General features: G+C 34.5%; 1 protein-coding gene across 1 annotated transcript; it reads right to left on the reverse strand.

Annotated features, from left to right (window-relative positions):
* Positions 1–355: 355 nt before the first annotated feature.
* Positions 356–19,333, reverse strand: CYLC2 (cylicin 2; the record flags this gene model as incomplete). The annotated part of the gene is made up of 4 exons (XM_082842329.1): positions 356–1,549; positions 3,012–3,133; positions 4,691–4,731; positions 19,287–19,333. The coding sequence occupies 4 exons, from the start codon at positions 19,331–19,333 to the stop codon at positions 356–358; spliced, it is 1,404 nt and encodes a 467-aa protein (XP_082698455.1).
* Between the last annotated feature and the right edge of the window lie 5,605 nt (positions 19,334–24,938).

The following is a 24,938-nucleotide window of genomic DNA, read 5'->3' on the forward strand; positions in this document are numbered from 1 at the left end:
TTAAATCTATGGTTTCAATATCTGCATCCTTGAATTTTGTTGACGCCTTTGTTGATTTTTTTCTTCTTTGTATCCACAGATTCAACATCATTAACTTCTGAATATTCTTTATGAATCTTTCTAGGGATCTGTCATTGAATTCTTCATATCCCCAAATTTAGCATAAGTATCCTCCAAGTCCTTTTAACGTCTTTCTTATATTTTTCATGAAGGTTTTCTGAGCCCATCTTTGTGTTCTTCTTTCCCCCATTTAAAAACTTATTCCATTAATTCTTTGAATCCCCCTTTTCATATATTCAGTTTCAGACTACTAAAATTGTTCCATCAAATACTCTTTTGAATTACCATCCAAGGCCTACTTGCCCTTCTTGGCATCTTTCTTTGCATCCTTCTTGGCATCTTTCTTTTCTTTCTTGGCAGCATCTTTTGACTCACTATCTGCCTCACTGGGCTTTTCATCTTTCTTATCTTTTTTACTCTCCTTCTTCTTTGAATCTTTCTTGTCCTTTGATTCATCTCCTTTCTCGCCAGGTTTCTTTGAATCCTTGCTCCCTTTCTTATCCTTCTTTCCATCTTTCTTTTCACCTTCTGGTTCTGTAATGGACTCCTTGCCCTTCTTTGAACCTTTCTTATCTTTTTTGGAATCTTTCTTTGCATCTCCTTTTTCACCTTCTAATTCTGTAGCAGACTCCCTGCCCTTCTTTGAACCTTTCTTATCTTTCTTTGAATCTTTCTTTGCATCTCCCTTTTCACCTTCTGTTTCTGTATCAGACTCCTTGCCCTTCTTTGAACCTTTCTTATCTTTTTTGGAATCTTTCTTTGCATCTCCTTTTTCACCTTCTAATTCTGTAGCAGACTCCCTGCCCTTCTTTGAACCTTTCTTATCTTTCTTTGAATCTTTCTTTGCATCTCCCTTTTCACCTTCTGTTTCTGTATCAGACTCCCTGCCCTTCTTTGAACCTTTCTTATCTTTCTTTGAATCTTTCTTTGCATCTCCCTTTTCACCTTCTGTTTCTGTATCAGACTCCTTGCCCTTCTTTGACCCTTTCTTATTTTTTTTAGAGTCTTGCTTTGCATCTCCTTTTTCACCTTCTGATTCTGTAGCTGAGTCGTTGTCCTTCTTTGAACCTATCTTGTATTTTTCAGAACCTTTTATTGCACCTGCTTTTTCATCTTCAGATTCTGTAACTGACTCCTTGCCCTTCTCTGAACCTTTTTTCTCTATTTTGACATCTTTCTTTGCATCTGCTTTCTCTTCTTTAGCTCCTGGTTCTTTCTCTGAACCTTTCCTAAGTTTTTCCTCTGAAACTGTGGACTCTGCTTCTGCATCTGATTTGTCCTTCTTGTCTTCCTTACTTTTCTTAATTATTGATGGAGATAAAGGTTTTGCTGCATCTTTAGCATCCTCCCTGGAGTGTCGAGCTGGTTTCTGTAGAGGCTGCCTCCTAGCAGCTAAATAAACAGATGGTCTCTCAGAAATTCTCATTAAAGAACGGTGCATCCATAATGGTGGTTTATGAGCTCCCCTTAATTTGTCTTCATCATATCTCTGAAATATTGGTTAGAATAATAATGAACAACTTGTGTGTGAGTTACACAGCCTTTATTACCAGATATTGAATACATTTAACTTGAACCATGAAAAGATTTTAGATTTTGATAAATAGTGGGTAAATGGTAGATTGCATAGTTTATTATGCTTTTTCAACTTTGTTCCTTTTTTGTATTAAAGGACAGCATGCCTCATTTAAGGCCTAATTTTAATTTAGAGGATCTTCATAATTCCCTCAATATTTTATGTTAAAATTCTCACAGAACTTCACTGACTAATGACAAATCAGAACCTCTCTTCACAATCATGAGAGATTTAGGTTTTGTTTTTGTTTTTGTTTTTTGTTTTTTTACTCTGTGTTCTTGAGATTTCTTGGAATGTCTTCCCCACCTTCCATTTCTGTGCTAACTCAGAAACTAATTATTCTCTAATATCTAAGAGTTTCATGTTCAGGCATATCCTGGTCTCTATTGTCATATTCAGAGTCTCTGGAATTTAGAATGCTACCTGTGGTTAAAAGTAAAAGCCTAATACTCCTCTGCCTGACAAGATATAATTTGAGTATCAGATAGGAAACTGCAGTAATGAAAACGATAACATTCAGTGGACATTAGTTTGAGCAGAATGGTACATTCTGTTTTCAACTCCTAATCAAATATTTTTAAAAGCTTAATTGCAAAAATAGCAAATTTTGGAAAGAATGTTAATGGCTGTAAAAATAAATTTAATAAAGAAAGGAAAATGAAAAAAGGATGAGAAAACAGAAGAAACCTAGGTTACTACTGATTAAATATATTCCCTAAAATAAACAAGAGTTCATGATATGTTATTTTGTGAAAACTTTTCTTGGAACATTTTCATATTCCTTGATGATTCCAGAAACATTGGGAAATATTAATCTTCTAATACTCAAAATCTGGAATTCTATATTATAGGAAATGAGAAAGCATTGAAACTTCCTTAGTTTATAATGTAACTCCATGATTCTCATGAGGGTGTTTCTCCAACTGGGGAATATTTTCTGAATGTTCATACTAACTGTAGCCTTAGGATCTCCAGATTTCTGTGCTTCTTGGATACATATTTTCTATAATGTGGGATTGCTGAGCAAATATTTAATATGAAATAAGGGAGTAATTTTTATATACTGAAATGCAAATTAAATATATCTACTTTCTCCAAGTAGTAGAATTGAATTACCTTCAACTGTGCTGTATAATATGACATTTAAAGGCCACATGTGTGAACTGAATCAAATTGAATGTAAAATTCAACTGCTCAGTTGCAGTAGCCTCATTTCAAGTGTTCAGTAGCCATATTGGAATTGGAATGCAAAGATATAAAATACTTCCATCATCACAGAAATCCCATTGGTCAATGATGATCTGTAACATATATAGCTATACATGATTTCACAAGATTATTACCAGTAAAAGTATGTGATCTTTTCAAAACTCACAGGAACTGTTTTGTCTTGTAGTTGGGAAGGTTTTGATCTCCTTCTTGTTCCTGGCCGTGGTGGTTTGGGAAATACCAGGGCAAAATGTTGCTGATTCCATGATTTTTTACTTAATTCACTGACTAAAATAAGAAAACATTAGGCATACACTTCAGAATAAATAGAATTTTATCAGACCTAAAATGGCAGTAAGTTTCTCTTGCCCATTCTTTCCCATTGCCCAAGTACTGTCAAGAGGTTAATAATTCATAAATAAATTTGGTTTGGTTTAGAAAAAATAAAAAATAAATAAATAAAATGGCAGTAAGTAATCATATGTAAATTAATAAATAAATGATTCAAATTATGGCTTCATGTATTTGGTAATGTTTGAAATTCTGTACTATTAATATGAGAAAATAAAATTTGATTTTTTAAAATTTTAACTAGTTTTTTTTTTTTTTTTTTTTTTTTTTTGCTGTACGCGGGCCTCTCACTGTTGTGGCCTCTCCCGTTGCGGAGCATAGGCTCCAGACGCGCAGGCTCAGCGGCCATGGCTTACGGGCCCAGCCGCTCCGCGGCATGTGGGATCTTCCCAGACCGGGGCACGAACCCGCGTCCCCTGCATCAGCAGGCGGACTCTCAACCACTGCACCACCAGGGAAGCCCTTAACTAATTTTGTAGTTAATTATATAGTCATTGTGAAACTAATATAGTCTGTAATATAAGTGGAAAAAAAACAGTTTTACTGTTTCCTTTTAATCTTTCTATCTCTTCCAATCTAGATTTTTCCTTTATACTCTTTTGGCTAGAATACAATTCTACTGAGAACAGAAATTATGGTAGCTACTTTTGTAACTCCCAAAGTACTTAGCACAGTTCCTATTTAAAATATTCAGTAAATATATGACTGAATATAAAGGCTAACACTTAAGATCCCCTTAGTTAGTAACCATATTCTAAGCTACAAGAGTAAATGTCATACACCCCAGAACCGCATTGTCATCGGTGGCATACTAATGAAGAAAATCGATAAATAAAGAGTACCTACAGAATTGTGATTGTGAGAGTCGAGTTACATAGAAACTATAATATAAATGGTTAAAAATATTTAGGTTACCAATAAGACCTGTGAGAGAGATATCCTCATCTATTTAAGTATGTACAAAAATGCTGTATATAAGAGAAAATAGACTTGTCCTGTGAGTCTCCTAAAGATAGAATCAGGATCAATGAGAAAATATGCAGAATGAAAGATATATTTAAGTTTAATATATGAGAGAAAATTGATTACTTGATATAAGAAGTCCTTCACCATCAGATTGACTGGCCTTGTCAAGTAATGAATTTTTTTGCCAATTATATGTCCGATATAGAATATCAGCAATGTAGCAGAAGACGTTCCTGACACAGGTAAGAAGTTATTTATCCATTTTTTTACACTGCCTTTCAACTGTAAGATTATCTAACTGTTTGAATTCTAACCTGTAAATATGTCCACCTTTATGTTGCTGAACATATTCACTTAATTTTCTGTGGATAGTAAGACAAAATATCTTTAGAAGGTATTCACTGAGCCCATGAGAAAGGTGCTTAGGAAAATTAAAAGCTGATTTTTAATAATACTCCATGACAGCTGTTGTTTATTACTTATCCCTAAAATTAATCATACCTGTTTTAAAAAATTGAACTTTCTTACCTGGGATGTAATTATCACATGTCCCGAAGTTTATTTTTTGGCTATTAAAATAAGAGGGGAAAGTTTTAATTAATTTATACAAAATCACTCTATTTAACGATCATTACTGTACATAAACACTTGCCATGACCAACTAGAGAAATATTTTACATTCTTAGATCTCTATTTTTATGTAAGATTACTTCATCCTAGAAAAATAGAAATGACCAAATATGTGTTTTTAACACAAACTTCAACATAACTAAAACAAGATGGATAAAAACATTTAAAAAAAAAAGTCACCAGGACTTCCCTGGTGGCGCAGTGGTTGACAGTCTGCCTGCCAATGCAGGGGACACGGGTTCGAGCCCTGGTCTGGGAAGATCCCACATGCCGCGGAGTGACTAGGCCCGTGAGCCACAACTACTGAGCCTGCGTGTCTGGAGCTTGTGCTCCGCAACAAGAGAGGCCGCGACAGTGAGAGGCCCGCGCACCGCGATGAAGAGTGGCCCCCTGCAGTTGCTCACTGCAACTGGAGAAAGCCCATGCACAGAAAAGAAGACCCAGCACAGCCAAAAATAAATAAATAAATGAAATTTAAAAAAAAAAAAAAAAGAAAGTCACCAAAATGCGTATCTGAAATATGGACATTTATGGGCTTTTTAATGACACCATGATTGAATTTTTCCCCACTTTATGCTCCAAATTCTCTTAAAATTGAACTATAAGACATTGTAAGAATTATAAGACATCATCTTAAAAACACTATGCCTAGGTGAGATCAGATCCTCAAAATAATCTCAGAATTTAACCAAATCCAAATCACTCAATGGCATGCATGTCTGTCTGTGAATGTGTGCATGTGTGTGTGTGTGTGTGTGTGTGTGTGTGTGTCAGTGTATATCACAAGCATTGATATGGATTTTGACTTTTTTTCTTCTCTAGGAAAATATGAGAAATAAAACTATGTTGCAAAGTAGTTTCTATTTACAAATTTCCATTTGTCTTAGTACTATATGAGCATGTTTATTCTCACAAAGGGGAGTTTTATATCTAATTCTTATTTATTTGTAATGGAGGCACATATTAAGATCTGTTAAAGAAATATTATTATACATCATCCCATTATATTACAGAAATAATGTCATTGTTGATCATGAGTGAGTTTGGGGCTTACACACACACGCATACACACACACATAAAAACACACATGCTCATAGAGTGATTTCCTTATTTTAACATTATATAAATATTAAGAATAAAGTGCAGTACAAAAATATCTTGGTACCTTCATTAAAATTTTTGTTCCCAGTAAAAAACCTGGCACATTTTTGCCACTCTACAAAATTTTGAATGAATTAATTGAATAAAATTCAGGATGTGTTGACTAATAAGTTACCTGGTCTAGTGATTTCTTAACTGAGGGCGTGTATTAAAATTACTCACCCTACTATATCTCTAGGTTTAAACCTAGCCAATCTACATTTATATACTGCTTAAGAAATTTCGATTTTCAACCATGATTATGAACTTCTCTTTTCTAAATGCTCTGAAAGAGGAACTATGTCATGAAACAATATTATTAAATTTGAGATTTAAAAAGTGGTACATAGGCATGGTCCATTAATTTCTGTGTAAGCTCTGAGGAATATTCTTTGATCATAAAGCAATTCAATTAAAAATCAATAACAAAATTACAGTTGACCCTTGAACAACAAGGGTTTGAACTTCATGGGTCCACTTATATGTGGATATTTTTCAGTAATACTACCATACTACAAGATCTGTGCTTGGTTGAATTCCTGAATGTAATACCGCAGATTTGGAGGGCCAACTATTAAGTTCTGTGTGGATTTTTGACTTTGTGGGAATTGGCTCCCCTACAGCCCATGTTATTCATGGGTCAACAGTATATTGAAAGTACATAAACATTTGAAACATAAACATCTCCTTCTAAATAACCAGCGGTCAATTTACAATTCACACTTATGAAAAAGAAGCAAATGGACAATAATTTATAACAAAAATTGTGGAATACTGCAGACAGTACATAGAGAGAACTTCATAGCTTTAATGCATTTTATTAGAAAAAAGTTTAAAATCAATGTTGTAAATTTCTGCTTTAAAATTAGGAAAATATCATAATAAAGTTAAAGGGAGAAAATAATAAAGCTTAAGCAAGAAAAATCAGTGAAAGGGAAAACAAAATTAGAGCAAATATAACCCCACTTTTATCAGTGGAAAGATCACCCAGACAGAAAATCAATAAGGCAACACAGGCTTTAAGTGACACATTAGACCAGATGCACTTAATTGATATTTTTAGAGCATTCCATCCAAAAGCAGCAGAATACACATTCTTTTCAAATGCCTGTGGAACATTCTCTGGGATTGATCTCATGCTGGGCCCCAAAGTGAGCCTCAGTAAATTTAAGAAAATTGAAAACATATCAAGCATCTTTTCCAACGACAAGGCTATGAGATTAGAAGTCAACTAACAAGAAAAAAAAAAAAAACCTGTAAAAAACACAGATATGTGGAGGCTAAACAATGTGGATCATTGAAGAAATGAAAGAGGAAATAAAAAAAAATACCTAGAGACAAATGACAATGATAGCGCAATGACCCAAAACCTATGGGACACAGCAAAAGAAGTTCTAAGAGGGAAGTTGATAGCAATACAATCTTACCTCAGGAAACAAGGAAAATCGCAAACAATCTAACCTTACACCTAAAGCAACTAGAGAAAGAAGAACAAACAAGACCCAAAATGAGCAGAAGGAAAGAAATCATAAAGATCAGAGCAGAAATAAATGAAATAGAGATGAAGAAAATAGAAAAGATCAATGAAACTAAAAGCTGGTTCTTTGAGAAGATAAACAAAATTGATAAACCTTTAGTGAAGCTCATTAAGAAAAAAAGAAAGAGGGGTCAAGTCAATAAATCTAGAAATGAAAAATAGGAAGTTACAACTGACATCACAGAAATACAAAGTATCGTAAGAGATTACTACAGCCACTATATTCCAATAAAATGGAAGACCTAGAAGAAATGGACACATTCTTAGAAAGGTACAGTCTCCCAAGACTAAACTAGGAATAAATAGAAAATATGAATAGACTGATCATAAGTATTGAAATTCAACAAAGTACAGGACCAGATGGCTTCACAGGCAAGTCTATCAAATATATAGAGAAGAGCTAAAACCTATCCTTCTCAACTCTTCCAAAAAACTGCAGAGGGAGGAGCACTCTCAAACTTATTCTGTGAAGCCACCATTGCCCTGATACCAAAACCAGACAAAGATACCACAAAAAAAGAAAATTACAGGCCATACACTGATGAACATAGATGCAAAAATCCTCAACAAAATACTAGCAAACAGAATCCAACAATGCATTAAAAGGATCATACACCACTACCAAGTGGGATTTATCCCAGGGATGCAAGGATTTTTCAGTATCCTCAAGTCAATCAGTGTGATAACACTACATTAACAAATTGAAGAATAAAAACCATATGATCATCTCAATAGATGCAGAAAAAGCTTTTGACAAAATTCAACACCAATTTATGATAAAAACTTTCCAGAAAGTGGGCAATGAGGGAACACACCTCAATATAATAAAGGCTATATATTACAAACATACAGCTAACATCATACTCAATAGTGAAAAGCTGAAAGCATTTACTCTAAGATCAGGAACAGGACAAGGATGTCCACTCTTACCATTTTTACTCAACATAGATTTGGAAGTCATAGCCACAGCAATCAGAGGGGAAAAAAAGAAATAAAAGGAATCCAAATTGGAAAAGAAGTAAAACTCTCTCTCTTTGCAGATGACATGGTACTATACATAGAAAATCCTAAAGATGCTACCAGTAAACTACTAGAGCTCATCAATGAATTTGCTAAAGTAGCAGGATATAAAATTAATACACAGAAATCTGTCGCATATCTATACACTAACAATGAAATATCAGAAAGAGAAATTAAAGAAACAATCCCATTTACCATAGCATCAAAAGAATAAAATATCTAGGAATAAACCTACATAAGGAGGCCAAAGACCTACACTCTGAAAACTATAAGCTGCTGCTGAAAGAAACTGAAGATGACACAAACAGATGGAAAGATGTTCCACGTTCTTGGACTGGAATAATCAATATTGTCAAAATAACTATATTGCTCAAGGCAATCTGAAGATTTATTGCAATCCCTATCAAATTACCAGGGGCATTTTTCACAGAACTAGAACAAAAAATTTTTTAATTTGTATGGAGACACAAAAGACCCTGAATAGCCAAGTCAATCTTTTTTTTTTTTTTTTTTTGGCCACGCCACACAGCATGTGGGGTCTTAGTTCCGCCACCAGGGATCAAACCCATGCCCCCTGCATTGGAAGTGTGCATTATTTTCTTAACCACTGGACTGCCAGGGAAGTCCCAAAATCAATCTTGAGAAAGAAAAACATAGCTGTAGGAATCAGGCTCCCTGACTTCAGACTATACTACTAACCTATGGTAATCAAAGCAATACAGTACTGGCACAAAAACAGAAATACAGATCAATGGAACAGAATAGAAAGCCCAGAAATAAACCCACGCACCTATGGTCAATTACTCTATGACAAAGGAGGGCATGACTATACAGTGGAGAAAAGACAGTCTCTTCAATAAATGGTACTGGGAAAACTAGACAGCTACATGTAAAATAATGAAGTTAAAACATTCTCTAACACCATACACAAGAACAAACTCAAAATGGACTACAAACCTAAATGTAAGACTGGATACTATAAAACTCTTAAAGGAAAACATAGGCAAAACACTCTTTGACATAAATGGTAGCAATATCTTTTTCAGTGCATCTCCTAGAGTAATGGAAATAAAAAGAATCAAATGGGACCTAATTAAACTCAAAAGCTTTTGCACAGTAAAGCAAACCATAAGCAAAAAGAAAAGACAACCCACAGAATGGGAGAAATATTTGCAAACATTGTGACCAAGAAGAGATTAATCTCCAAAATTTACAAACAGCACATGCAGCTCAATATCAAAAAAAAAAGAAACAACCCAATCAAAAAGTGGACAGAAGACCTAAATAGACATTTATCTGAAGAAGACATACAGATGGCCAAGAGGGACGTGAAAATATGCTCAACATCACTAATTAGTAGAGAAATGAGAAATGCAAATCAAAACTACAATGGGATATCACCTCACACCAGTCAGAATGGCCATCATCAAAAAGTCTACAAACAATAAATGCTGGATAGAGTGTGGAGAAAAGGGAACCCTCCTACCATGTTAGTGGGAATATAAATTGGTATAGCCACTATGGAGAACAGTATGGAGGTTCCTGAAAAAACTAAAAATAGAGCTACCATATGATCCAGAGTCCCACTCCTGGGCATATATCTGGAGAAAAGCATGGTTCAAAAGGATACATGCACCCTAGTGTTCATTGCAGCACTGTTTATAATAGGCAAGACATGGAAGCAACCTAAATGTCTATTGACAGATTAATGGATAAGAAGATGTGGTACACATATGCAGTGGAATATTACTCAGCCATCAAAGAGAATAAAATTATGCCATTTGCAGGAACATGGATGGACCTGGAGATTATCATACTAAGTGAAGTAAATCAGACAGAAAAAGACAAATATCATATGATATCACTTATATGTGGAATCTAAAAAAAAAATGAAAAAAATGAACTTATTTACAAAACAGAAACAGACACACAGACATAGTAAACAAACTTATGGTTACCAGAAAGGAAAGGTGAGACATATGGATAAATTGGGAGTTTGGAATTGACATATACACACTACTATATTTAAAAGTAGATAACCAAGAAGGACCTACTGTGTAGCACAGGGAACCATGCTCAATATTCTGTAATAACCTAAATGGGATAAGAATTTGAAAAAGAATAGATATATGTATATGTATAACTGAATCACTTTGCTGTACACCTGAAATTAACACAATGTTGTAAATCAGCTATACTCCAATATAAAATAAAAATTTTAAAAAACCAAATTAGAGCAAATATAAAAATCCAAAATTTGTTTTTGAAAAGATTATTAACATTTATTAACTTTTAGGATTCCCTGGTGGTGCAGTGGTTGAGAGTCCGCCTGCTGATGCAGGGGACGCGGGTTCGTGCCCTGGTCTGGGAGGATCCTGCATGCCGCAGAGCAGCTGGGCCCGTGGGCCATGGCTGCTGGGCCTGCGCGTCCGGAGCCTGTGCTCCGCAGCGGGAGAGGCTGTGGCGGTGAAAGGCCCGCGTATCGCAAAAAAATTTATTAACTTTTAGAAAAACTGATGAAGAAAAACAGAGAGAACACACAAATTACCAATATCTGGAGAGATGAAGCCTTTGTAATTATATAGATTTTAAAGGATAATGAGGAATATCAGTAACAATTTTATTGTAATAAACTGAGCAACTCAAGTGAAATAGATGAGCTCCTTGTAAAACTCAGTTTATTTACCAATACTGACACAAGATGAAACAACAAAAATGTGAAGAGCCCTATAATTATTAAATAAATTTAATTCACTATCAAAAACCTTCCCAGAAAAGAAGGCACAGGCCCATGGAGTTTTATTGATAAATCAAATTAAAAACTTAAGGGAAAATACTAACAACTCTACACAAGTTTTTCAGAAACAAGAGGAAGCAGGAAGATATTTAAACTCATTTTTGAGATCAATATAAGTAACCCTGTCACCAAAATGTCTCAAGGACATTACCAGAAATGTATATTATAGACTAATACCATGCATTAACATAGATGCAAAAATTCCTTAACAATTTATTAATTATTCTTGCTGAACAATCTATAAAAAGGCTAACATATCATGATCATTGAGGTTTACTCTCTGCAATGTAACCTAGTTAGTTTAATATGAATTAATCGTTGTAATCACTCCAAATAACATATAAGAAATTCATCTGATTATCTCAAGATATGCAGAAGTAGTTTTGAAAAAGAGTAACATTCATTCATAATTAAAAACTCTGGGGGCTTCCCTGGTGGCACAGTGGTTGAGTGTCTGCCTGCCGATGGAGGGGACGCGGGTTCGTGCCCCGGTCCGGGAGGATCCCACATGCCGCGGAGCGGCTGGGCCCGTGAGCCATGGCCGCTGAGCCTGCGCGTCCAGAGCCTGTGCTCCGCGGTGGGGGAGGCCACAACAGTGAGAGGCCCGCATATTGCAAAAAACAAAACCAAAAAAGCAAAACTCTGATAAAACTAGGAATAGAAGGCATCTTCCTCAAATAGATAAAATGAGTCCTGACAATAGTTATTATTAAAATCAAATTAATTAATGGTGGAATATTGACTGTCTTTCCTCTATAAACTATAAACAAGGCATGGATGCTCACTTCCTTCAGCATTGTAATCCAGATGCTGTATTGTTCCATAAGGCAATAAAAGCATTAAAATGGAAAGGAAGAAGTAAAATTGGACTTTATTCACAGAGGGCATTGTTTAGTAAGTAGAATATCTAATGACACCTAAAAAATAATTTAGAGATATTTTTTGAACATAATAAGATCATATGATACAAGGTCTAATTATATCAACTAATTATATTTCTATAACTAGAAAAGTTGGGCATATAAATTTAAGAAAACAATATAATAGTATAATTTGTAATAACAAAAATTATTTTAAAATAATTTTATTGAAATATATGTGAGACCTGTATAAGAGAACTAAAGAAAAACAAATTCCTCAGGGAAATTAAAGATGAAAGGGAAAAAATATATATATACACACACACACACATATACACACATACACACACATATATATCTGATTAGAAGTAAAAGAACCCTTTAAACCCACTAGAATAGCTGAAGTTAAGGATTAATGACACCAGTCATCAGCTACAATATAGAGCATCTGACATGTTCAGCATCAGTGGTGGATGTACAAATGGTACAACCACTTTGGAATACCACTTGATTTTTTTTTTAATTTTTTCTTTACTTTTTTTTTGATATGGACCATTTTTAAAGTCTTTATTGAATTTGTTACAACATTACTTCTGTTTTATGCCTTGGTTTTTTGGCCGCAAGACATGTGGGATCTTAGCTCCCTGACCAGGGATCGAACCCGCACCCCCTGCATTGGAAAGTGAAGTTTTAACCACTGGACCATCAGGCAAGTCCCTTGATTTTTTTAAAATAAAGTTAAACATACACATGTTCTGTGTATGGTTCAGCATTTCCACTAGTAGGTTACCCAAGAGAAATCTCCAAAAAACTTGGGAAAAATGTTTATAGCAACTTTATTCATAATAACCCAAAACTAAAGTAACCCATAATAATACAAAACTAAAGTGATCAACAGGAGAATGGATAAACTAAGTATGGTATATTCATGTAATGGAATACTACTCAGCCATGTAAAGGAACATATTACTGATGTATGCAACATGGAAACATGGATGAATCCAAAAAAATATATTATACTGAAAGAAAAAAATCCAGAAACCCAAAAGCATATATGTTATGATTTAATTTGTGTTAATTTCAAGAATAGGCAAGATTTTCCATGGTAACTTAGCAGCCATTTGTGGGGGAGAGGCAGAATGGACTGACTGGAAACTGGCAAAATGTAACTTAATGGTGTGGTTGAAAATTCTTATGTTTCTTAAGGTTGGTTAGGTTAGAGTTAGTGACAATTCAATACATTTAGTTTTATTTTTACTGAGAAGAATTTATAGGACCCCTAAAATAGCAATGATCCAAATACCATAGTTCTCACTCTCTATATAAATTTACGTATGTCATAAGCAGTTAAATCAATTTAATCTTTTAGGACTGGAGAGAATTTTTCCATTCTTTCCCCTAAGTCTAGTTCTGCTGGTGAGAGCATCTCTCCCCTTGCCTCTCTGGGACAGTCAAGAAATTTTCTAGACCAGGATGCATTCAGATTCAATTCTTGAAGTTTCTTATGAAAAAAATACGATCTCTCAGTGTATGTTTTATTGGTTTTTATTTGAAAACTATTTTTATGTGAATATAAATTTACTTCTATCCTTTTTAAAATGTCCCTCAAAAGTGTGAAGATGGTCTAATTTAATTACTCTAAAAAGAAGAAGAAACACAACAATTAAGTCAAACGGTTGTTATTTTGTGATATGCCTAGTTTTTTAATTAAGGTATTGGAATACACACACACACACACACACACACACACACACACACACACACACACTAACTAATACTTCATCTTAACTAAGATTAAATGGAACACAGAAGCCACAAATCTGCCTTCACTTCAGGTCCACATATCTAAACATTCCAAAATCAGTCTCAGTGTCCGTCAGCTTTTTAATGTAAAGAAGATACACATTGTCAGCCTTGTGGAATGTAATATTACAGATTACAGTAATGTACATTACATTGTAATGTTACACGTGTACAATATAGTAATTCACAGTTTTAAAGGTTATGCTCCATTTATAGGTATTATAAAATATTGGCTATATTCCCTGTGTTGTACAATATATCCTTGTAGCTCAATTTATACATAATAGTTTGTACCCCTCTCTGCACTGGTAATCACAAGTTTGTTCTCTATATCTGTGAATCTGTTTCTTTTTTGCTATATTCACTAGTTTGTTTTATTTTTTAGATTCTATATGTAAGTGATACCATACAGTGTTTATCTTTCTCTGTGTGACTTATTTCACTTAACATAATACTCTTCAAGTCCATCTATGTTGTTGCAAATGGCACAATTTTATTCTTTTTTATGGCTGAGCAGTATTCTATTTCATATATATCCCAATATATCCTGACAACCGGCTCTGGATTTTGGGATTCTGTGTCAGATGCACAGTAAATAAGGCCACAAAGGACTTAGCAGAAAGTTTTCCAGGGACGGACTGGGGCCTGAGTCATTGTTGTATTGCTAGAGGGGTCTCGATGTAAAGGCAAAGGTCAAGAGCCACATGGGTATTTTCTTGCTGAGGGATGGCTCTATGTGTAGTATCCTGAGATTTCCTGTCTTTTTCTAACATTTTCTAGAGCAGTGTTTCTCAACCTGAGCGTATTTTGAATCTCCTCCCCCAGGGGATATTGTGCAACGTCTGAGATATTTTTGATTGTCACAGTTGTGTGCATGTGTGTGTGTGTGTGCGTACGCATGTGTGCACACATACTTGCTGATACTAACATCTAGTACGTAGGGAACCACAAATGCTACTAAACATCTTATAATGCACAGGACCCCCATTCCTTCCTGCCCCCCACCCCGTCCTCAACTCCAATAAAGAGTTATCCCCCCTAAAATGTCAATAGTGCCAAGGTTAGTAAACCCTGTTTTATATCAAGGTGAAACCCTAGGCCAAGATAGTAAGAGAGGACTTATTAATGCAGCACAGGGGAGAGAAAGATAAAATGTACAGTGGATATGAGATCTGGAAGCTAATGCTGGAAGTTTTTAAAGTTCAGATTTTTAGATACCTATCTGATGCCAAATCTTTGGGCAAACCTCTTGCACTTCCCTCAGATGTCTTAGACCTATTCAGTATTAATAATGGAAGGATTGAGTTGACTGACACTACTTGAATTGAAGACAAAGGCAAGAAGAGGTGAAACTCTTGAGTTGGGTTGTTGCGATTTGGATGAACAAAGGTATTAAAGAAGATTAATTGGGCAGGGGGTGTACTGAGCTCAAAGAGGAGAATTTTCTTTATCAGGTACAAAGTTGGTAGTCATGGCACAGAAATGTAAGTCTAATATTAAGTTCCTATCATTGTTAGAAAAGTTCAGAGGAAAGACAAGCAGAAAATTATTTTCTGCATCTCAAATTCTCTGTTAAGAGAATGGGAAGTTGCCACTTGAGCCTAAGGAAATATGATAATTAAGGATTTTTATGTGGGCTTCATTGGCTAACAATGAGGCCATTTGATTATGAATTCAACCGCACTTTTATTCTACAATAGCACAAGAGTTTGGGGATTACAGTAGAAAACAACATAAAGAAATAGTCATAAAACCAAAAATAGGTTTTTAACCATTATGGTGAAGTTATTTGAAAGCTACACAATCCTCATGATAGTAGTAATGAAATCAATATTTTATTGTGCTTAAACATTTTAAAGTAAGTACAATATGATGTTATTCTGTCATGGTGTATTCCCAAGCAGAGATTACTGTGTAATAGTGAGCAAGTCACTCAACATCTAAAGTAATCAGGACAAATACAGTCAAACATTTTACTAAAGATTGTCCTTTAAAGTAGTGATTGTATTATAATGAGGTAGGCACAGGGAAGCCTGTTTTATTTTCAAGATTTGTGTTTTATCTTTTCTTTAACAGTAGTGTCCAAAGAAAACCCAGTTACACTTTCCTTTATATTTCCAGAGTCACATGCCTTTGCCTTTGTTCCATGTCTTCACAGTAAAATGGTATACATAATTGAAAGGTTTTATTTTCCTACCTCACTTTAACACAAGATAAATTAAGAATATGGACACTATTATCATCAAACTTCCCATGTCTGCATAGTCTGCTTTTCATTGCAAAGTACTTTTGCATACTCAGTATTTCTCAAGAAGATACAATTAGTGTTTAGTTGTTCTTCTTTGTGTTGGGCTGCCCCACTTACTACCAAAGGTTTAACACCCTTGACCCATGCTGTCTAAAGTTCAGCAGCACTCCTTAGTCACTGTGACAAAAAAAATGTTCTTATAAATTTCCAAATGGCCTCTAAGGAGATGATAGTTATCTGAATGTCAATCATGAATTCTTTCATTCTATATGATCCAAAATACAATATGATAAAAAAAAGGAAGAATCACATGGAAAAAGAATTATCCATAGCCATGTATATATTTTACCCAAGTGAATGAAATAGTTAAGTCTTGGATCAGAACAACTTATGATATTGCTTGAGAACATAAGTGTCTGTTAAACACACACTCTCTTGTTTGTCGGTGACATAATAATAATATAACAAACATCTCTTTACATTAAAGAGAATAAATGTAAAGTTAACTAGAGCATTTCAGTTATTTTAAAACATAAAATTTGACAAGAGGACTTACAATCTTGGTACAGACATTTCCCCCACCTATGATTTGCCAGGACTTAAGCACTGTGAGTTCAAATTAGTGATGTTGAGAGGTGACATCATAAAGAGGCCAAGACCACTGAGAGTTAAAGGGGAAAACAGGAAGAGCCACTATTACTTGTGTTTTCCACTATTACTTGTGTTTTATGTTCTCTAATATTCAGTCTAATATTGGTGTTTACTTTCATTCATTATTACTGACTAAATACAACTGGTAGTTTCAAAATAACCAATTGATTTTACATCTTAATAAACAGATTGTTTCAATTTTTTATATAGTTTTAATTTATTGATGAAAAGGATGAATCTAAACATTTATCTACTAAGCTTGATTGTAATCCTAACTTCCCTGACATTCATGTATCTTTTGTTAAATCATTTGCATAACTTAACATTGCCTTTTCCCATTGTAACCTTATGGGCTGCTCATAGATACAAGGTTTTAAAGAAGGCTAGGTGATTATTAAAATTACCAACTTACTGACAGAGCTGAGTTAGATAATTTTAATTCTGCCTACCACTCCACCCCACTAATAGATGAATAAAAATACTACTAGTGGGGCTTCCCTGGTGGCGCAGTGATTGAGAGTTCGCCTGCCGATGCAGGGGACACGGGTTCGTGCCCCGGTCTGGGAAGATCCCACATGCCGCGGAGCGGCTGGGCCCGTGGACCCGTGGGCCACGGCCGCTGAGCCTGCGCGTCCGGAGCCTGTGCTCCGCAACGCGAGAGGCCACAATAGCGGGAGGCCACAACAGGGAGAGGCCCGCGTACCGAAAAAAAAATACTACTAGAGTAATATTTGAAAATGTTGCCATTATTTAGCTCCTTTTGGGGAATTTCAACTGACGTTTTTTCCCCTAAAGAGTAGTTTGTTTGTTTTTTTTAAATTTTGTTGAAGTTTAGTTGATGTACAATGTTGTGTTAATTTCTGCTATACAACAAAGTGATTCAGTTATACATATGTATATCCTTTTTCACATTCTTTTCCATTATGGTTTATCACAAAATATTGAATGTAGTTTCCTGTGCTATACAGTAAAACCTTGTTTTTTATCCATCCTATATATAATAGCTTGAATCTGCTAATCCCAAACTCCCAATCCTTCCCTCCCCCATCCCCCTTGGCAACCACAAGTCTGCTGTCTATATCTTTGAGTCTGTTTCTGTTTCATAGATAAGTTCATTTGTGGCGTATTTTAGATTCCACATATAAGTGGTATCATATAGTATTTGTCTTTCTCTTTCTGACTTAACTTCACTTAGTATGATCATCTCTAGGTTCATCCATGTTGCTGCAAATGGCATTATTTCAGTCTTTTTATGGCTGAGTAATATTCCATTGTGTGTGTATGTATATCACATCTTCTTTATACATTCATCTGTTGATGGACATTTAGGTTGTTTCCATGTCTTGACTATTATAAATAGTGCTGCTATGAACATAGGGGTGCATGTATCTTTTTGAATTATAGTTTTGTCTGGATATATGTCCAAAAGTGGAATTGCTAGATCATATGGAAACTCTATTTTTAGTTTTTTGAGGAACCTCCATACTGTTCTCCATAGTGGCTGCAACAATTTACATTCCCACCAACGGTACAGGAGGGTTCTCTTTACTCCACATCCCCTCCAACATCACAGCCTCACACCATACACAAAAATAAACTCAAAATGGCTTAAAGACTTAAATATAAGACATGACACCATAAAACTCCTAGAAGAGAACATAGGCAAAACATTCTCTGGCATAAATTGAACCAGTGTTTTCTTAGGTCAGTCTCTCAAGGCAATAGAAATAAAAGCAGTGATAAACAAATGGAACCTAATCAAACTTAGATTTTGCACAGCAAAGGAAACCATAAACAAAACAAAAAGACAGCCTATGGACTGGGAGAAAATATTTGCAAATGATGTGACTGTTAAGGGCTTAATTTTCAAAATATACAAACAGCTCATACAACTCAATAACAACAGCAACAACAACAACAACAAAAAAAAAACAGGCAAACAAACAACCCTGTCGAAAATGGGCAGAAGACCTAAATAGATATTTCTCCAAAGAAGACTTACAGATAGCCAGTAGGCACATGAAAAAATGCTCATCATTGCTAATTATTACAGAAATGCAAATCAAAACTACAATGAGGTACCACCTCACAGCGGTCAGAATGGCCATCATTAAAAAGTCTACAGGGGCTTCCCTGGTGGCACACTGGTTGAGAGTCCACCTGCCGCTGCAGGGGACACGGGTTTGTGCCCTGGTCTGGGAAGATCCCACGTGCTGCAGAGTGGCTAGGCCCGTGAGCCATGGCCGCTGAGCCTGCACGTCCGGAGCCTGTATTCCGCAACGGGAGAGGCCACAACAGTGAGAGGCCCGCGTACCGCAAAAAAAAATAAATAAATAATGCTCTAAAAATTTATAACAATACACTTTTCATAATCTATGGTAAAGGCATCATCAAGAAAGGTAGAAGAGACGATTTTGCAAATACTATCAAAACTCACTTTCTCAGTAGTATGCCCACTCGTGTGATGTCCTGGGGTCTCATCATCCCTTCATATACATCAGACAATCAACACTTGAAAGCTTCTTTAAAATGCAGTGGTCTGTTGGTACCAGGGATAAGGCCCAGGACCTCAACATTCCTCTTAAACACCAAACTCCCATAGATAAACTTGAATATCCAATATAGACTCTAGCACTGTACACATAAATATATCTGAATAACAAAGGTGATTATAAAACTGCAAAATATAAATGTAATATGATGAGAATACTACAGTGTAGAATTTAGCTAGGAATAAAATCACCTCCAGAGAAGCAAAGTGCAGAGACGTTACAGATTAAAATAAGTTTGAAATATTTACTGATTAATGATGTTTCTCACATAAACCAAAGTTCTGAGTATAAAAAATAAGATCTTTCTAAAAAAATCAAACAAAAAAACAAAAACAAAATCAGATCTTTCTAATATTATAGTTACTTTTTTCAAAATGAACAATATGGAGCACACACACTGTTACACTTGTTATTTCTTTCTTATATTTTTTCCTTTAATTTAACTAGTGATTCTTTTTCAATTTACCAGTCTCAAGGTATCAATACGTCTGCCTAGGTCCTGTAGGATAGAACTCCCTATCAGTCCTTACGTAGCTATCTCGGCTTGGTTTCCTAACATAGGGGTTGACAAACATTGTTTTATTTTGTTCTAGATTTGGTTTATTTCAACCCTAGTTCTCCACCATTGGTAATTTCAACCATAAAACTGGACAGTGGCACCATTTCAACTCCATTTCATATCTGGATAATGTATTTCTGGCTTTGGCTTTATTTTGGTGCCAAGTTTTAAACCACTTACAATGTGTGAACTATGTAGTGGCACCAACTCACATCAATGTATCTATATTTGTGGCCTTCTTTTGGTAATATATTTATTTCTGAATTATAAATCCTTCTTTGGTGTCAACATGACTTAATTATTTATTACATTTAAGTGTATCTAATATTTCTGTGTGTTGAAAAGTTATTAGAGATTTTGTCATGTACTCAGTTCACTGCCTACCACAAGGAATCTTTTCAAAAAGTGTCACTGGATTAGAAAGTAGAACTTTATTTAACTATTGAAGCAAACTTTGAATTTCCACATCAAATATGAACATGCAAATATGGAGGGATTATCAGTAAGAAGCAACTGAAGTATCACTCTGCTTCATATAATGACTGATGCCAAAAGCAAACTTCAGAGCTCTCACTCCCCCACATCTCTCTCTCTCTCTCTCTCTCTTTATATATATATTTATATATATATATATATATACATACACATACACACACACCAACAGTAGCTCTATATTTAAAAAGTGACGGTAACCAGTACTCTTTTAGAAACTACCTGCTGATAGTCCACATGGATCAAAGAAATTCAAGAAGTGGGCCTCTCCGTAGCTCTCAAGAATTTCCTTTTTAAAGCTGATATCATCTGTTTATGAAGCATCAGGAGAGATCTTCCTCTAACTTAGTGCCTGGATAAATTAAATGCTCAATAAACATTTGTTGAATAAATTAATAAATTTGAAATTGAACATGCAATTGAATAAGAAATCACATAAATAAGTGTCAGGGTTTTCACCCACTGTCTTCCTGGAAACACAATTTAGAATTTGAAAGAGGCAGTCAATTTGGGCTTGCCACACCCTTGTCCAAATGTTTACAAAGTTAAGTGTTAAACTAGTCTCATGAAGCAGTTGTTTTAATAGTAAAGTTAGATTGTTTTCAGGCATGGCAACTTTTGACATATTGAAGAAATAAAGATGTTGCCACATAAAAAGCTATTTCCAAAATGTTGATTAACTTAAATCAGTATAGAAGAGATCTAACCATTCCTGCCCTTGATTTTTTATGTGCCATAGGCAAAATTGATTATCTCTAAGAACTTTAGATGTCTAAAACAGTGGTTTAGTGTCCCCCATTATACTCGGGTTATTACCATGTACCTACTCTCCTCCATTTAATTCTGGTATCAATATGCATCTTTTTATTTGAGAATATTTCTTTCGTATGTATCAGAACCACCTGAAGGACTTGTTAAATACTGATTGTTGGGACCCAACTCTAGAGTGTCTGATTTAATGGTTCTCTGGTAGGGCTTGAGAATTTACAGTTCTAACAAGTTCCCAAGTGAAAATAATACTTCTGCTAAAGAGACCACACATTGAAAATTATTGCTTTAGGCCTGTTGCTATGATTTAATAAATTAAAAAATAATTATTTAATCTTGTTATTAGAGTTAGTTGGAGGAAAGGGTCATCATTGCTATATATAAACATGTATCAGTAATGACAAATGACATTGTACTTTTTAAATTTAAAAAAAATTTTATACAATTTTTAAAGATTACACTCCAATTACAGTTATTACAAAATATTGGCTGTGTTCTCATGCTGTATGCTACATCCCTTTAGCTTATCTTACACTCAATAGTTTGTACCTCCCACTCGTTCACCCCTCTGTATCCCCTCCCCCACTCCCCACTGGTAACCACTAGTTTGTTCTCTATATCTGAGAGTCTCTGTTTTGTTATATTCAGTAGTTTGTTGTATTTTTTAGATTCCATATGTAAGAGATATCATACAGTATTTGTCTTTCTACGTCTGACTTATTCCACCTAGCATAATGCCCTCCCAGTCCTTTTTTTTTTTTTAGAAAATTGATCATATGTCTTTCTTCTCCTGCATTAAAATAAAATTTTACATTCAAAATTGGCTCATTATTTTGGAATGTTATTTCATAAATAATCTAGGAAAATAAAAATATAGATAAGAATTTTTAGTTCATTCTTAATGCAATTATACTATATATTTCTGTTACAACCAAGAGAATGCAAATGCTATTAGTTAAACAGTTTGTCACAATTATGTTTATCCATAAATCATTTTTTAGCTTGGAAAAATTGTCTAAACTTCAGTTAGAAGGTTGCTTTTCTTCCTTTGTGCTTAGCTACAAATTTAATTAGCTGCAATATCTTTTCCCCCTTACAAAGTTGTTTGTTTTTGTTTTGTTTTTTTTGCTTACTTAAGTGACAGTAATTAAACTGTCAGTGAAAGGAACATTTAGAACACATACAAGAACATAACACGTGTAAATTTTGGTTATTCTGCTATGCCAAGTACAGGAAAACTGTGATATAAATGATAATGATAGAACAAAATAAATTGCTTTGAGGATAACTGATTTTAGATAGCAATTGCAAAATCTTTTTTTCCAGCTACTCCACTCAACTCTGGTGTTAATATACATCTGTCTTATTTGTTTGGGTATTATTATCCAAATATAAATATTTATCAAATCCAAGTATCTTTTGTACTATGAATGTCAAAACATTGTATTTCTGAATATGGTATTCTAAAGAACCCACTGTTGGCTAGAACATTTGTTATGTGATTACAGATGCTCAGTTTATTTATTCACTCATACAGTAAACACTTATTAGATTTCTGTTGCACATCAGGAGTTTTACTATCTATGATATGCAAACATAAGAATTATGTTATAAAGTTCCTTGAATATATTAACATAGAGAAACTTGGAAGAAACTAATTTCAAGCCAATTTGAGGAAAATATGAGGATAAAAAAATCATCAAAGATTTTTCTTACTCTTTTTCTATGACTTAATGAAATAGTTTCCATTGTTATCCCTGTTTTTATTTCAATATCCAAGTGTAACATTTGATTAAGTTGCAGATCAAGAAGTTGTACGTAGGCTGTTTGGTTCCAGAATCAGTTCTTTTAAGCACTGCACATATAGCTCATAATCTTTCTACTTGCAGAAGGAAGTCTGAGGGGTTATGTGATCACAAAGAAACAACCCTGCCAAGAGAATTCAAAGAGTAATGTTTTATAGAAAGATGGTACTTAATCTGGGTCTTGAGGGATGAGAAATACATGAGCATTGATAAAACATAGAAATATAAAAAATTAAGGAGTAAGGAGAAAGAAAAGTAGTTTAATGTGGAACAACTGACACAGAAAGAAAAAAGTGTTGAAAGATGAGGTTAGGATTTAGGTAGGCATAAGTTTGGTGTAATATCTGTATGCAAATAAAATAGGTTTAGATGATGGTTGAAGAGGAAGCAAGTGCACAGTTAAAAATATAACAAGACAAAACAGTGACATGGGCAGTGTTGGCATGAGAATCAGGAGTTACATATAAATCCCCATCTAGTGTCTCTATCACAGTGCATAAGACATAAACAAGTCACTTATTTAATTTTCAACGTTCCTGTCTGTAAAAGTATTGAGCTGGATGTTCTTTTCAGATCCTTTTCTATAGAAGGATCACTTTTATTGAGGCAAAAAAACCATGGATGTGCTTTTCTCTTTAGATGTGTATTGTGTGAATAAGAATAATTGCAACCTGTTAGTTCCTCTCTCTCTCTCTCTCACACACACACATTAAAAACTGCCAGCAAATGGGTTAAATTCCTTATATACTATCAATATCATTAATAATTTTAAATGATGTTTTTTGCGCTCATTGATGCTATTAAGGATGAAGAAATTATGGAAACTAATGTAACCTAAAAATAGCAGGGGATTTCATGTGCAATCCTCCAACAGCTACGTGAGTCATGGGAGGATTTTAAGTGGAGGTGTGATGATTTGACTTGCAAAAGACCATTCTTTTTTTTTTTTGCATCGTTATTGGAGTATAATTGCTTTACAATGGTGTGTTAGTTTCTGCTTTATAACAAAGTGAATCAGTTATACATATACATATGTACCCATATCTCTTCCCTCTTGCGTCTCCCTCCCTCCCACCCTCTTGCTACAGTCCATTGTAGGTCTTTCAAAACTACTTTGCCTTGAAGATCTTCTAAGAGGAAAATGGAGGAAGTTACATTTAAAACCTTTCTACCTATCTGAGATTATTTAGGTTCAGTATTAGATTTCTTTAAGTTAATATTGAGCAATTATTTTCTTAATTCAGAGACATGATTCACAGGGTTATGGTATGGATTAAATTGAGTTAGATAAAAAGGGCATCATAATAGTGTATAATGGTAATAGTTTACCTCCTTCCCATTTTCATGTAATGTTTAGCAAAATGGCCAAAACACAGTAATGGTTGGGTGAGAGCTCCATGAGGGTAAGAGCTGACTAAAAGTAAAAGAAAATTGCATTAGTTTGAGCATAAATTTCAACATAATGTTACCTTACAAACAACAGAAGTATTCTTGTTAAATCTTTTTATCCATCCAAGAAACACTGAGGACTACTTCTTAGGGATTAGCCTTCAGTAAGAAGCTGACTATAGAATTCTGATGAAAAAATAATGAGCATTCATTCTGAATAGGAGTCTTCCTGAACTCACTTTAAAAAAAGTGTAAAACAGGTTATATCTGAAATGTTATCTATAAAAATTCAATAAGATTTTAAAATTAATATATTGTTTTAAAATAAAAATAAATGATATTGCTCCTATTATAAAAGTTAAACATGCTTATTTTAGAATGTGGAATAGTAGAGGTTATAAACCTGTATTTATTGAGTTAATTAAATGTCGACAGTTACTGCCCTGAACTCAAGGGAATGGAGGTGAGGTTTTCTCAATCTTTTACTCATTCTTCAAAAATGCCACAACAACTATATATCAGTT

Source organism: Leucopleurus acutus (genome assembly GCF_964270905.1).
Source record: "Leucopleurus acutus genome assembly, chromosome: 7".
In the NCBI taxonomy this organism is placed as follows: Eukaryota; Metazoa; Chordata; class Mammalia; order Artiodactyla; family Delphinidae; genus Leucopleurus; species Leucopleurus acutus.